Source organism: Lontra canadensis, unplaced genomic scaffold, assembly GCF_010015895.1.
Source record: "Lontra canadensis isolate GAN:19392208 unplaced genomic scaffold, GSC_riverotter_1.0 scaffold20, whole genome shotgun sequence".
Lineage (NCBI taxonomy): Eukaryota > Metazoa > Chordata > Mammalia > Carnivora > Mustelidae > Lontra > Lontra canadensis.
Genome location: NW_022631014.1, coordinates 15,639,747 through 15,656,383, shown reverse-complemented (window position 1 = coordinate 15,656,383; position 16,637 = coordinate 15,639,747). Strand labels below are relative to the sequence as shown.

General features: G+C 37.8%; 1 protein-coding gene across 1 annotated transcript in view; it reads right to left on the bottom strand.

The window, feature by feature from the left end:
• The window catches only part of ULK4 (unc-51 like kinase 4), a 583,110-nt gene that overhangs the window by 367,486 nt on the left and 198,987 nt on the right, over nucleotides 1-16,637 (bottom strand). Inside the window, exons 26-27 of the mRNA XM_032861108.1 lie at nucleotides 14,008-14,059; nucleotides 13,814-13,908 (exon numbers count right to left, since the gene is read on the bottom strand). Of these exons, the coding sequence (XP_032716999.1) occupies nucleotides 13,814-13,908; nucleotides 14,008-14,059 (147 nt within the window). The remainder of the gene's footprint in view (nucleotides 1-13,813; nucleotides 13,909-14,007; nucleotides 14,060-16,637) is intronic.

The window sequence follows — 16,637 nt, the reverse complement described above, 5'->3', positions numbered from 1 at the left end:
CACTGCTATAGAAACAGAAAGATGGATGGAAATTAAGAGGGACACACTAGTTCTTGAGCAAGGCTTGACTTTGAATAAATATTCCTCTTCCTTATTCTTGAAGCCTTTCCTTCCCTGTCACTTGTTTTTCTGTAGAATCCTTTGTTCCAGGAACTCAGTATCAATACTGAGTTAATCGTATACTTAATAATCGAGACTCTGATGGCCACATCAGTGCAAGTCATGAGACCACCTCGAAGACATGAAGAAGACAGCTGGCAAGACATGTTTCAGATTCCTTTCGGAACCACCCAGATCCTGTATTTTCCTATATAACCCCTCGGCCCAGGCAAGCTTGCAGTCTTGGAGGCATTAGCCTGCTGCAGAATTCTTTCTCTGGCAAAGTAATAAGCTGACTTCCTTCATTATACAGCAACTCTGTCTTTGACTATTCATCTAAGGGTATAGGTTCCGTTAGCTATCTATTTGGTTAAAAAAAAATACCAGAAAATACTTTAAAAACATGATTATAGGAGGATTAAAGATGCAACAGTTAAAAAGAAAGGCTTTTAAAGGAAAATAAGAGCACAGTTTTGTGACTTCTTAAATAACATCTAAAAAGTACAAGCTGAAATTAAAAAAAAAAAATTGTAGGAGTCCCCATAAACAAAATGAGAAGAAAAGCCACTAGCTAGAAGAAAGTTCTGCAATCTCCATACTTGACAATGGATTAATACATGGAATACAAGGGAAAAAAAAATGAATGGGAAAAAGATGAACAATCCCTGAAACTAGAATAAGTGGTTCCCAAAAGAGAATACCCAAATAGCCAACAAACATGTGAGAACTACCCAAACCCACTAATGATCACAGAAATGAAAATCAGAACACTGAGATACATATCAACACATATCCAGTTAAGAAATCACATTAATACCAAGAACTTGCAAAACCTGGGGTAGGGGGAACAGGTAGTCACATTCCACAGCAAATCAGTAAATTGGTACAACAACTTGGATAAAGGATTTCACAACACCAACCAAAGCTGAAGATGAACACACCCTACAACCCAGCAATTCCACATCTATGTGACACATTCAAAGATCCTCACTGAAGATCTGATTTCAAGAATTCAAAAACAGAATGTGTAAATCTCTCATCATTATATTTCATAAAAACAATCAACCTGCAAAAAGATCTGGATGGCATAACACTAGATAGCCTGAAACAATACCTTAAAAACAATACAAACAAAACCTTAAGTACAATATAATCTTAAATACATCCTAAATGTAAATTTCAGTATTAAAAATATATTTCATCAGTTTTAAAAGAAGAAATCTAGTTCATTAAAAAATTAGATGATATTATAATTAATGGTTTTCCTTTGAATGACTGAAGGCAATTACAATTGCATCCCAGGATGATACAAATTTAATCCTTCCAATTGAGAATAATCCTTTAGAAGGAATAACAGGTAGAGGATGGTAATGAAGAAATAAAATGCTTGCTATAATATGTAAATGAAAACTACAAGACAATTCAGAAGATTATCTGACTATTCAACTTTAATTCATATCTTTGCTGAACAAGACAGCTGATTACATTATCAAATGAAAACTACCCCTAAAGACATGAACCAATAAATAAAAATAAAATTACACTGAAAATGTCTGGATGCTTAGCAATTCGAGCAAGGCAAGGGAGATAAAAGCTGAAAAACAGTTTTATCTGTTTTATTTATATTCTATTCAATAACTACATAAATCAAAATAACAAATGGTTTTCAGGAAAATATCACTGGTTTTCAAATCCTAACAAGGAAAAGGACCATATACCTTTGGCAAAATGCTCACTTAAATATACAATGATTCGAGCAAAAAAGAACAGATGAAAATTAAAATTTTTAGATGTTACTTTAGAGCATAGAACAGTGAAACATATTTAGTTCTTAGAGTAGAATTTAGCAGAAAAGACGAAGAAAATTTAACAACAAAAATCTAAGAAAATAAAACATTTAGATCTCTTCCCATTCAAATCAGAATGGTTACTGAATCTACTCTCAACAAAATGCAAGAAAAAAAAATCTGTAGAACTGATACATCTCAACATTTCTACAAATATTAAGTATAAGTAGACCTATACACACACACATGCGCTTGCGCGCGCACAGAAAAATAATTTCAGCAAGCTCACCGAACGTAGGTATGGGTATTTTTACCACCACCACTATCAAAACTTAATAGCTACTAAGGGCTAGAAGGGAAACAAACACAAATGTACAATAACTAACATTATGTAAATTGGAATGTGCGAGTGAGCCAGAGTTTCCTGGCATAGGGGAGGTGCATCTTGTTGCTGCCACTGGCCTTGAAATAAATAACCGCCAAGACTTAGATTTAAAGGCCAAGAAGTCCATCCATATGATGACTTGGGCCTTTTTTTTTTTTTCTTTTTGAGATATTTAGACTAATTTACTCTGAATTTATTTTGAAAACATCCAGATGAACCATAAAACAATTACGGATAGATAACCCACAAGATAGCAGCCAGAGAGGAGAAAGCAACTCTAAACTGAGAGAGATTAGCTCATGATGACAAATTGAACAAAATTCTAGCCTCTGGCCCCAAATCCCTGGAGTCACCTGGTCACTCATGCAGAGAGGGACAGAGGGGGACTCCTGTAAAATAAAAGACCACAGCTCCAAGGGTGCTCAAAGTGAGTCAGCAGAGAATGTTGGAAAAACAGAAAAGGCTCTTGGAAACACAGGACTGAGGATTACTTGGGCCCAGCAGCAGGGCGAATTTGTTCTTTTTTAAAAATATCTTGATACCTGTGTTTCAGTACAAATGGCTTCCAATATATCCCTATGCAGTTTATTTATTTTGCCTTATGCATTTAAAAACATCTTGAGAATGAATTCACAGACTTCCCCAGACTGCTAAAGGCTTCCACTGTACAAAACTCAGGAACAAACCAGAGTCGGACGCCAAGAACACCACCCTGCTGGGCTCACCTGGTTCTCGTACCCTTCCAACGGTGGGCCACTTGCCCATTACTTCCAGCCAATGCACATATCTTTAAAAATGGACCCATTTCACCTAAGAAAAAATCCTTCTAACAGAAGCGTCATCAAGATAAAGACACTTCACAGGTGTGAACTTCTGATTAGAGTCTTTCAAATGCTAACCAACCACCTCTCTAGGGTGCATTTGTGAGAGCAAGTCACACACAAACTAACCTTTCCTGGGGCAAACATTAAAAAAGACTCAAGCATAGAATTTTATACCTCTATGATTAAGTATTTTCAAGTAAATTACCCTAAGTATCTCAAAATAATACAGGGAGAAACCTTAAAATGACTCATGAAATTATTTCACACTTCTCTGCCCAGGCACCCACTCAGGAGTTAATGCCTGTCTTCAAGATTTAGTTCAAGAATAAAATCATCCCCTCTAAAAATAATCTCCAGACCCTCTCAACTGAATAGGATTCTTGGCTATACCCCCATGCAAACCACCAATGCAGCACTCTTCAAACCATACGTGGTCCAATCTTAATTTTTCCCATTGGTCTCTTCCAACCAAAACTGAACCTATTCAGAGCAGGGTCTGATTCCAGCTCACTAGTGTGTCCTTGGTGCTTCGTTTTTAAAAGGTGGTTTACAAAAGGTACTTACTATAAACACATGAGTGATAAATACATAAGTATACCAAAAACTTAAAAGTTTTTTTGGGTCCACTCATTACATGGCTGCTATAACTCTATTCATATTAATCCATCCCATTAATATGAATAGGATTTTTTTTTTTTTAAAAGATTTTATTTATTTATTTGACAGAGAGAGACCACAGTAGACAGAGAGGCAGGCAGAGAGAGAGAGAGGGAAGCAGGCTCCCTGGTGAGCAGAGAGCCCGATGCGGGACTCGATCCCAGGACCCCGAGATCATGACCCGAGCCGAAGGCAGCGGCTTAACCCACTGAGCCACCCAGGCGCCCCAATATGAATAGGATTTAAAAAACATTTTAAAACCCAAAAGGTATTTGTTCAGGCACCTCAATGGCTCGGACAGTTAAGAGTCTGCCTTCAGCTCAGGTCAGGATCCCAAGGGCCTGGGATCAAGTCCTGCATTGGGCTCCTTGCTCCACAGGGAGTCTGCCTCTCCCTCTGCCCCTCCCCCCACTCGTTCTCTCTCACTCACTCTCTCTCTCTCAAATAAATAAATAAAATCTTTTATAAAATAAAATAAAAAGTATTCATTCTACACAATGGCAATTTCTTTTTAAAAAGAAAAAGAAGGAAAGGAAAACCTAATATGATTTTGTATGCTAGTTGTCAGCTGAGGTGACCCCAAACTTTAATTTTAAATAAAACTCTCAGACCTGAATTCTATAAGAAATCTCTGGTCCTTTCCCAGATTTCTAGGAATGTACAGTGGTTTATTTACTTTCCCATGCTTCACTGCTGACTCAGATTTTTACTTACTCTGGTATTTATTTAAGATTTTAGTTATTTATTTGAGAGAGAGAGAGAGCACAAGCAGGAGGGTGGCAGGCAGAGGGAGTGTGAGAAGCAGGCTCCCCACTGTGCAGAGAGCCCAATGTGGGGCTCAATCCTAGGGCCCTGGGATCATGACCTGAGCCACCCAGGTGCCCCTGTACTCTAGTGTTTTATTAGCTTCTCACCTTCTCCTGCTGTTTGCTTCAGGGAAAGTGACTATACAAATGAACGGTGGTCAGACTATCTGTCACAATTAGGACCCTGCCCCACAGCCTCCGCAGGAAGTGGGCGGGAAAGCCAAATCATACCTGCTGCAATCAGCTCAGGATGGTCAGGGCATGGTGGATGACGGCCAGCTCCACTGTGTTTGGCACCATGCGCCACCCCCAACTCAAGACTGGCCAGAGAAAGCCAAATATGCTCCCCTAAGCAATCCCACAGGAGACTCTGTCATTAGCCTGCCTCCAGCTCCCCCGTGCCAACCAAGATATGCCTTCAGCCTTCCCTTTTTTTTCACCCTAAAGTTTTTTTTTTCTTAAAGATTTTATTTATTTAACAGACAGAGATCACAAGTAGGCAGAGAGAGAGAGAAAGAGAGAGAGAGAGAGAGGAGGAAGCAGGCTCCCCGCCAAGCAGAGAGCCTGATGCGGGACTCGATCCCAGGACACTGAGAACATGACCTGAGCTGAAGGCAGAGGCTTAACCCACTGAGCCATCCAGGCGCCCTCTTCCCAGTATACTTTTAAACACCAGTCATGTGTTATTTTCATCCTTAACACCACCTAATTTTTATAAAGTTTTTAATTTTAATTCCAGTGTAGTTAACATACAGTGTTATATTAGTTTCAGGTGTACGACATAATGATTCAACAATTTTGTACATAGCACTCCTTGATTTTTATCTAAACCTAGGGCTAAGTTCTGTTAGAATCAGAGAAATTCAAAGCCCGTATCATACCAACACCAAGAATGATTACTGGTTAATCATATTACAGAACGCTTCTTGATTTTAAAATCATATATGGGGAATGCAGTCCGACTCAGGATAAAACTGAATCTGCAGTTTGAAGAGTCACATTATAAAGGTATGCTTTCATGACAATCCAATGCCAAATGGCAACAATGCAGCAGGGTAATAAAGAAGTGAGGAAAAGGGCAAAAACCTAAAAACCCTCTTCACCAAATCACTGTCAGGGCACAGTGAGGCAACCATGAGAACAAGATCAGACCTTGTGTATGACAAAGAAAGTGTTCTACACCTTCAGTTGGCATGGCTTTGTTCACTGGTACGAGGTCTCCCTATTAAAACAAGAGACTGAATCATCGGAGATACCTTTTGCCACTGTGAAGTTAGATGGTTCGTTTATCAGTGCTCTCCTCTTCTAGAATCTTGATAAATAACATACACAGAATTGATAAATAACTTATACACCATCTAAGTAAATGCCACTGCAACTCTAATCATGCTCCCCTGCACTAATGACTTCCATTGTAAAATTCCACCATTCATTACCTATTTTAGTTGTAGAGATAATACACTTGGGTATTGAGCAATCCAAGGAATTTTAATATTTAATTAATGGCTGCAGCATTGCTTTCTTAAACAAAGACGTTCATCTGTGGTAGAGGTCATTGAAGGACATGTCCTAAAACCAGAGTTGTATTTCCCCTTTTAAAAAAAATGCAGATTCCCAAAGCTATGGACTTTTTATTTCTTTGCTCAAAAAGCGGGCAAAACCCCATATTCAAAAACTCTGTGTGCATGTTTGCACATCAGTTGTTGCTAATGATCATCCTCAGTGTCCCAAAAGAAATGAATGCCTATGACTTAGAGATGCTACTGACAGCTCTGGGACACATAAGCTAAACAATCACAAAGGCACTGAAATATGTAAATAACATTCCCACGGCTAACCCTTACTCCAGTTGTTCTTAAAGCCAATGATATCCGAAATGATACTTTAACATTTAAGAGACTTATTTTCCATTTTAAGAAATGATGAACATGAAGCTTAGCAGTTTTAAACTGTAAATAGAAATGTAACCATACTCAAATTTTCTTCTTTTCACAGAGGAAAAAGCAACAATTTCACCTATGGAAAGTATATTTCTGAAATAATCATTTATGATGAAAGTAAACTTTATACTGTTATTTCTGTAGAGGGGTGTTTTTCCTTTTTTTTTAATTTTATAGATGAAAGTATATCATTTTAAAAGTGAAGTTTTACTATTCTAGATACTCGATTAAAATTCTTATCCTACATTTGAAAATTAATCACCACTTCCTTCATTGCAGCAGGCCTTGGAAAATCTGGTATCTCTGACAGCACAGTAATTAACACGTTCACACCAACTGCCAGTCCCCTTTCCTCCACACAAAGTAACATCAGACATACAGAGAACACATGCCTAAGACATGAATTCTACCTCTGCTAATGGCAGAGTGGGTCATACAGAACACCCCTTTTGAGGAGAACAACTAAGAAAACTAGCCACAACTTGCTTAAATCTTCTTTACAATATTAAATACCTAAAAAGATGTTAAGAAATTCCCAAGGCACAAGAGAGGGGCAGAATTTCAGAAGACTGGCATTTGCTTTTGGCAATACCAGGACTGGGAGCCACAGGAACTACTCGGGAGGAAGCAAAACAGTAAACCCTAGGCATTTATCCTTTGATCCCACAAACACCGTTCTGAAAACGGGCCCTGAAGTTACCCCTCCAGCAATGGGAAGCTGCATATGCATGAGGCTATTTGTTTATAACTGAAAAACATTAGATACTACATGTCCCAACACAGGAGATGGGTTGAATAACCTACGATCCATATACACACCATGGAGTACTATACTTCTCTGATGAAGAAACTGAGTTCTAGGAACTGAAATGGAGTAATTTCCAACATCCATTATGAAACAAAAGAGCAAAGTGCAAAAGAGTAGAGTGTGTTGCCTTTTATACAAGAAAGTGGCAGAAATAAGACATCTGTTCTCTTCACCAAAAAGAAACACTGAAGGAGAAACCAGAAAACAACGAGGCCAGCTACCTGTAAGAGTAGGCAAGATGTGCTGGAACCAGGACAGGGTAGAAGGGATCCAGGCCCAGGGGAAGGAAGTGACACTGCTCTGAATACATCTGTTTTCTATGGCTTTGGATTTTGGAAGCATGTTAATCTTATATGTATTCAAAAAATAAAATAAAAAAGGATAGGAAGTAGAAAAGAAAACCTACAATTGAAAGCAAACTAAAAACAAATCAACTGCATTTCAGATCAGTATGATAACCACACTGAAAGGGGAGGAAGGGAACCAACCCCAGTACCTTATGAACACAGCATTGAGTATGCAGCCCCCGTCTTGCTTGAGTTACATCTGGGAGGCAGAGAAGAGGGAAGAATTCCCTCCCTGATTCCCTGATTTCATTGTTTGTTTTTGTATTGGTGAGGGTAAAGCAATTCTGTAACAATTTCAGATGCCTTACACAATTAAGCAAATGAGAGAATGTGATGTTGCTGGAAGCCAGAATTTTTACAAAGGAAAGAAGGGACACATAAATATGAAATGGGGAAAGGCAAAAAAGGACCACGTGGACAAGGACTGGATTTGAAGGTTTTAATGTGAACTCATGATTCAAAATACATATACGTGTGTGTGTGTAGGTACAGGCATATGCAAGCATGCATATGAGTGTGTCCTGCGTGTTCCTATGTGTATATACTTGTATCCACTTCCTAGCTCTGTTTTATGTATACATTTCCTAGAATCCAAGACATCCTAGGAAGCAAGAGCACACTTGGGGCCCTAACTAATGCCACCTCCCATGAAAAGGAGCCCAGGCTCGTCAGAGAATTGACTGGGAAATGACTGAGCCAAGGCAGGGAAGCTAGAAGCTGAAGCAAGAAGATCTTGTTGTGCCAGAAAGTTAGGGGAAAAATCACTCAAAGAGTGATAGGGTATGTCACAAGGACACAGGAGCCAACTTGAAAGGCTTTATGTTGGCCAAGTCTGGTGTAATTTGAGCACTAAAATAAATCTAGCAATGAAGCTGCTGATAAAAACAGGAATCGGTGGTACACAGAATGATGGCAGACAGAAAGATGTCCACCATCCTTATCCCTGAAACCTGGTAATTCCTTATCTTACACAGCAAAAGTGATTTTGTCGATATGATTCCATCAGGGATCTCAAGATGAGGTGTTTATCTTGGATCAGACAGGTGGGCCAAATGTAAAAACAAGACCTCCTGATAAGAGATGAGGGTCAGAGTGAGAGAAGGAGGTGTGTCAACAAAAGCAGAGGTCAGTGGGGCACCTGGGTGGCTCAGTTAGTTAAGCATCCAACTCTTGGTTTCGGCTCAGGGTTGTAAGATCGAGCCCAGCATCAGGCTCCTTACCAGGCATAGAGCCTGTTCAAGGTTCTCTCTAGGGTGGGGGGAGGGGGGAAGCAGAGGTCAGAGAGAGAGATCTGAAGGTGTTACACTGCCACCTTTGAAGACGGAAGAAGGGACCGTAAGCCAAGGAATACGGATAGCCCCTGGAAGCTGGAAAAGACAAGGAAAAAGAATTTTTCCCTTATTGCTTCCAAAAGGAGCCCAGGTATGCTGACACCTTTATTTTAACTTCACAGACCCATTTTGTACCCATTTTGTACTTCTGACCTACAAAACCCTAACATAATAAATTTGTGCTGTTTTAAGCCACTAAAATTTTGATAATTTATTACAGAAACAATAGGAAACTACTATAGAATACAAGTCCATACCAGTGATTGATTAATAGATATGCTCATTCATATCAGTTACTTTGCAAAAAAAAAAAAGTCATATTTAACCAAGATATAAACACTTTTTAACTTATTGATGAAAAAAAATTTTTATATTTATGCAACCTTTTTAAATTTCAGCATAACATACATACAGAAAGGTACACTAATCCCAGGCATATGTCTCAGTTAACTTTCACAAGATGAACAGACTCATGTCTGCACCTGGATCAAAATAAGGTTTTACCAGTACATTGCAAAGTCCCCTTGTAGCCCCTTCCAGTCACCACCTGCCCCAGGAATAACCACTATCCTAGCTTGTAATAGACAAACCTGTTTTCAAATTTAATGCAACTGTATAATATTTTGTATTTGCCATCTTTGTCTCAGTATTAACTTTGCGAGATTTATCCATGTTCTTAAGTATAACTATAAATCATTCACTTTCTTTGCTACATAGTATTCCATCACAGGACAAAACCATAATTTGTTTACCCATCAGATTGTTGACGATGGACATTTGAATAGTTTCCCATTTGGAATTATGAGCATCCTTCTATGTGTATTTTAGTGAACATATGCTCACATTTCTATTGAATGTATATTTAGAGGTGAAACTGCTGACTCATGTATATACTATGTTTGGCTTCAATAGCTACTACCTGGTTTCCAAAGTATCTGTACCAACTTACATTCCCACTACAAGTTTTTGAGAGTTCCATGATCTACATCCTCACCAACTCTTAATCCAAAAATCTGATTTAAAGATAAATTACTCAGTATTTGTTAGCTTCCTGGCTTTAGCTTAAAAATTTACAAAAGGGCAGGATTTCGTTTAAAATAAGGGGTGGGGGAGATAATGACTTGGTTTTTTAGTAAAAGAAACTGAAATATATTTTAGGTGACTTATGTATATTATTGCCATAATTTTCCAATTAAGAATCATCTTTATTTTTTTCTTTGCTATTAGAAACATTTTTTTTGGAAACCACCATGAATGGGAACAAATTCTTTGTACAATCCCAATCATTATGTATTTCTGACTGCTCTGTAGGCCACACTGTTGATTTCCAACTCTGAGGAATTAAGTGGTCTAAACTCTAGGAAGAATCTGAGTTAAGCAATTGTGCTCATCAAGAATTAAATGCATGTAATCACTTCCATATAGTAAAGTATTGATCAGCAGCCTTGAACACAGTTTGTGCTAGCATTTCAAACAATGTTATGCTCCTGGGAGTGCTGGATCTTCAATTTCATGTATTCCAGTCATGCTCAGGAAGAGATAATTAGAAGATTTCCCATGGGTTATAGCATTAAAAAATATTTTTTTTATGAAGCCCATTTTGTGAAGCAATGGTACCTTTCCTATCATAATATGGGCTGTAGTTATTATGATGGCATTTCATGTCTTGTAAATAAACTAATTAAATGCCTACACACATGTAAGTACAGATACATGTAAATACTGGATCTTAACAAATTCTCCATGGGATTATTGTCCACTAGGATAAAGAATCAATAAGCAACACTGGAGCAAGTAAGAGCTCAATGAAATCATTGCTGAGAAAGCGACCATCAGAGTTTCAGGTAATAGCGGGTATGATTATTTGGATTAACCCTTTCACTGAAAACAGTGTACGATGCCAGATAAAATATAAATGAACAAAATCTTCAAAGTATTTGAGATCTGAAAAAGACAGTGGCAGAACTTTCAGACCAATTTCTTGAATGAACGTCTTACCTAGAGAGTGGAATAGACCACGTGAGCACATACCTGATTGTGCCACAGAGATGCCTACCAGTAATGCAAACACAGGCTTCAGTGGCATTGGGGGGTACCGAGGGGGGTGGTGTGCACCTGAGCCAGGGAGAAAGGTGTAAGTTTGGGACTTCCCAGCATACCCAGTTTTGTATCGTCTCTTACCCTCAGCTGGGCACTGAGGAGGGAGGATTATGCTCTCAGAGTAATGCAGAAATCATTCCAGTGATCTAGTCACCAACCACTCCACACACATTCACACTCCTGGGAACTGCTGAGGAGGCTGCCCTGGGAACTTACGATCTCAGACCTATAACCTGTATTTTACTTAAAGGTCTGATATGTTACTTAAAGAAAAGAGAGCTTTTTTTAAGTTCAGCTTTTAATAAGTTAATACACATAATGTAAATTTTACGGTAAGTGGTAAAATAACAGGGAGTACCTAAATACAACATTCCTATGGAGAAAAAATGAAAAAAAAGTCATTAAGAAGAGAAATGAAAGATGAGAAAAGAGAGAATATGAATGACAAAGTCTGAAAGAAGACGGTACAATGAAGCCCAATATACTAACTACAGTAAATGTAAACGGAGTACATGTTCCAGTGAAAAGCTAAATATTGGTCAAATTAAAATTTTTAAAAATACCATACAGTATTTACTATGAAACAGACCTAAAATGTAAGGATAGAGAGCTGTTGGAAGGGAAAAAATGAAAAAGATATATCAACAAATATTAAGCAAAAGAAAGTATGTGTGATTATATTAAATGAGACATAATAGGCCTTACAGCAAAAAGCATTACTAGAAATAAATGTCACTTCGCAAAAAAAAAAGATCAATTTCATAAAATGACACCAAAATTTAAATTTTCATGCACCTAATAACATGGCCTCAAAATACATAAAACAAAAACAGAATTACACAAGGAGAAATAAATCCATAAGCCTTAAAGGAGACTTATTCACACTTCTCTCAGTAAGTTATAGACAAATGATACAACAGTCAAAATCAAAATCACAGAAATACCTGGACAAGCATTTCATAAAAGAATATTCTCAAGTAGCCAATAAACATTTGAAAAATAACTCAGCCTCATTTAGTAGTCTTGATCCTACCATTTAAAACTATGGTAAAATATCGCAATATATTCATTCATTAAAAAGCCTGAGATAACAGGAGTTGAGAAGAATGTGGGGATGGGTACTGCACTGCTAGTGTGAATACAAATTAGTACCACCTCTTTGGAAAACACTATGGCATTTTCTAGATAAAATGAGTTTGCAAGTATTCCATAACCACTAATTTCACTCCAAAGTATGTATCCTAGGAATACTGCATGCTTATGTGGTACGAAATACAAAAACAAGAATCTCCACAGCAATATTTTGTGTAAATGCCAAAAACCAGGAAGAGCCTAATGCCTATTGAGAAAAAAAAATAAGTAAATTGTGATATCTGCATATACTCATATTTCAACATTAGGATACAATACACTAATGAAAAATTAAACCATAAAGATACTTAACAACACAGATATCCTACAAACACTGAGCATTAAAGGGAAGGGTCACAAATGAACACGTATAGTATTGATACACAGTATAAAGGCAGGCAAAACCAATCTATATCGTTTAGGGATGCATACACAGGCCTACAAAGGAATACATGGGAATGATTACCATGAAAGTCTCTCCCAGGAGGAAAGGAATCCTGATTGAGGGGAATTCAGGGCTATAGTCATGGTTTTTCAACAGAGTGGCAATTTCTCAAGCACTGGTTTTGCAACTATTTGTTAAACTACACACGTTTTAAGGCACTTTTAAAGAGGAGGAGAAAGAGGAAATAGAGGAGAAGAAGTAAACAACCATCAAGAATTGGTAGAAATTTTCTACCCTCAAAAAATAATTACCCCCACTCTCTTGAAACATGTGTCCTCCAAGTCCCTAGATGCCATGTAAGAACGCAGGCCACCCTGAAGTCACTCTGCTGGAGAGACCACACAGAGGATGGACAGAGTCCCTGAAGAGTCCCAGCTGGAGGCAGATATGTGAGCAAATGAGCCTTAGATGATTCCAGTCCCAGGCACCACTGACTACCAGCACTTAAAAGACCCCAAGTTAGAATTGCCTTACTGAGTTCAGATTGACTGAACCATCAGAGAAAATAGGAAAATGATAACTAGGGTACTCATCTTACCTGGCTTCTTTTCTTGATGCTTCCTGTGGGTGAGAATGAAATCACATAGCCTCTCCTCCCTCCTCTAAAGTCAGCGCTCAACTCGGCTAAGGATCCCTCAGGCAGAGGTTCTAAAATGGATGCAATTTCACAGTCCAGAAGACATCTGGCAACTAGTAAAGACCTTTCTGTTTGTCACTAAAGGGGGAAGCAGTGGGTGCTACCCAAATCTAGTGGGTAGAGGCCAGGGACACTCCAAAACATCCTACAATGCCCAGGACAGCCATCACAACAAGGAACAGTCCATCCCCAAATGCTCACAGTGCCAAGACCGAGAAACCCTGCTGTAAGAGTTTATGCAGTTGGGTACAACAAATAACCAGGAAAGAAGCAAGAAGCAGCAAGCTGGGGGTAAGGTGTGGACCAGAAGGGAAACAGAATAATGACAATTGGTAATCCCAAAGAAATCAATGAGGGAAGACACTTCTATGGTCATCTCGTCAGGGGGGCAGCTTTTCTGAACGGTTATTTCATATTAGGAACATATATGAACCAAACATATGTAAATTACTCTCTTTATATACAGAAATACCAAGCAAACAAAAAAAATCTTTCTCACAAGCTGCCGGAACTGACCGTAGAGCAATAGTCTTTCAACAAAATAGGATACTGTATAATTGCTTCAAAAGCCGACAATGTGATCTTGATAAATTCTTCCGATGCCATCAGTCCTAGGAATACAGGTAATTATTACAGATGTTTATTTTCATGTGCAAAATCACATCGAAGTACCTCAAACAAAGATGCAAACTGTTCCATGGTCTACTCACCTATAGCTCCATCTATGTTAGTTTCTCCTGAGTCTACAGATTTAATATGACTCTGTAAAAAATAAAAATTAGTAAGTGAAGATTTCAAAATAACTCTGAAAGAAAATAGAGATAATATTTTCCCCAAAACTGCACCCATCATTCTTACTGAAATCATTCCTGGAAGGTATTACATACCATATCAATTTATAAACACTACAATCATCATCTTAAAATAGGATCATGTGAAATAATATATACATTGTAAACCATAGTCATGTTTAAACACAGATCACCACCCATGAGATTTAATGTTGGAATAAATGCCATAGCAATAAAAGCACAGAAAGGTCAACCTATAAAAGTGAGGATAATCCAATTAATACATAACCATTTCCAATATGCTACACTTACTCCCTACCTTGGAAGTTAGTACAGATGCACGTAACTGGGTGAAACAAACCTCTTCCAGGAAGGTCAAGCCTTGTCTACCCTTGACTGCACTTAGCACCGAGAGACAGCAGTTCAATCACAGCCTTCAAAGTTCACCACTGTTCTTAGTCCCTCTGATATATGTGCTACCCCAACCCCAACTGAAGCCCTGTGCCTCCATGCACGATGACTCCCAACACTGTTCTAGAGGCAAGCCTACGAGCTCCCTGTGTGAATTTCCCAGTCCCCAGCTAAAGGCCCCACAGAGAAGAGGTACTCTGTGAACACAAGATCTGAATGCAACAGTAATAATAACCAACATGGCCATGATGATGACGTGTGGAAGCACCACAACGGAGTTCTGGACCTTGGCACACAAAAGAATACATATATAACATTTTGTATATAACAAATACCAAATAAAGTATAAGATTACCGTGGCATTAAAAAAAAAATTAAGCAATTAGTCTGGAGGGAAATGATTCCCTCTTAAAATACTTGGTAATATAAACAAGTATATATAACATATATAAAAGAACATATGTACAGGTCTTTGCACTATAAAAGAAAATCCTTAAACCCGTATTTGAGTTAAGAACTAAGACATTCCTGGGGTGCCTGGGTGACTCAGTAGGTTAAAGCCTCTGCCTTCGGCTCAGGTCATGATCTCAGGGTCCTGGGATCCAGCCCCACGGGCTCTCTGCTCAGCAGGGAGCCTGCTTCCCCCCCCCCACCTCTCTGCCTGCTTGTAATCTCTGTCTGTCAAATAAATAAATAAAATCTTTTTAAAAAATAATAAAATAAAATGATTTAAAAAAAAAAAAGAACTAAGATATTCCAGGGGCACCTGGGTTGCTCAGTCAGTTGAGCATCCGACTTTTGATCTTAGCTCAGGTCCTGATCTCAGGATTGTGAGCTCAAGCCCCATATGGGGCTCTCCATGTTCAGCAGGGAGTTTACTTCCTCTATCCCTCTGCTCCTCCCCCTGCTTGCTCTCTCTAATAAAATCTTAATAAGTTAAATAGAAAAAAGAATAAAAATCTATTTATATATATACACACAGCATAATCTCAACTACATATCAGTGTAAGTCATATATGTATATATGTGTATGTATACATATATATACACATTACACATAGAGTTTTCCACACACCGATTCATATATGTGAATTGAAACACGCTAAGTAAACAACATGTTAACAATGGGGTTGTTTCTGAAACTGATGGAGTTATGGGTGAATTTTTTCTTCAAATCTCACAATAATTTTCCACATTTTCTTGAATGAGCACATATTTTATAATTTAAATAAATAAGCACAAATTGCCTTTAAGACAAAATTTCAAAGACATATGCTTTTTGAAAGCTGAACATATGAGATACTTTAAATTGTTTTTTTAGTCTGTGACTACAAAAACCAAAAAACTAAAAAAGAAATAATATAATAAATAATTTTAAATAGGCAGCATAAGCCTGTCATAATAATTTGGTTGAAATAATTTCACAAAATTCCAAAATAGGCACATAACTTTTGCCGAGTTAAATATGATGTTGAATAAAATACTCAGAGAAAGATGTCTTTTGACTTAAATAAATCTATTTAAAGGTCTGTGAATTACTTAGTAAAGAAAGAAGGCACAGCACAGTGTTTATACTATGATCTTTCCTATGTATATTTTTTTAAATATAGATAATACACAAACACAGATGAGGACAAAAATTTTCTAGCAAGAATCACAAGAAACCACCAGCAGAGGTTTCCTTTAGGAAGACAGAATGCTAGCCTAGGAGATGGGCTTTCACATTTCATTTTCTGCCCTTCTGCACTGTTGGAACTTTCTAGCCATATATGTGTATTAATGTTTTTTCTTTTTTAATGTCAAGAAGGGTTATCTAGACAGTGAAATTATGGGATTCTTTAAACTTATTCTCTTCCTTATGCTTCCCGCTTAATTTTAAAAAATCCCTCCTGAATGTTTCATTGACTTACCAATTTTAATGCCTTTTGATACATTTCTTCTTCTAGTAAGCATGAAGGTGTGTAAATTAGGAAAATACCTAGACGGGCCAGTGTGCAGAGAAAGGGCTCACTTGAGATGAGCAGTCATGAATTTAAAGTGAGACCAGTTACAAAAAAATAAAGAAAAAAATAAAGTGAGACTAGTTACTTCATTGAGGTTTTTTCTAGCCATATTAGCCACTCAAAGCAGGAGGTGGA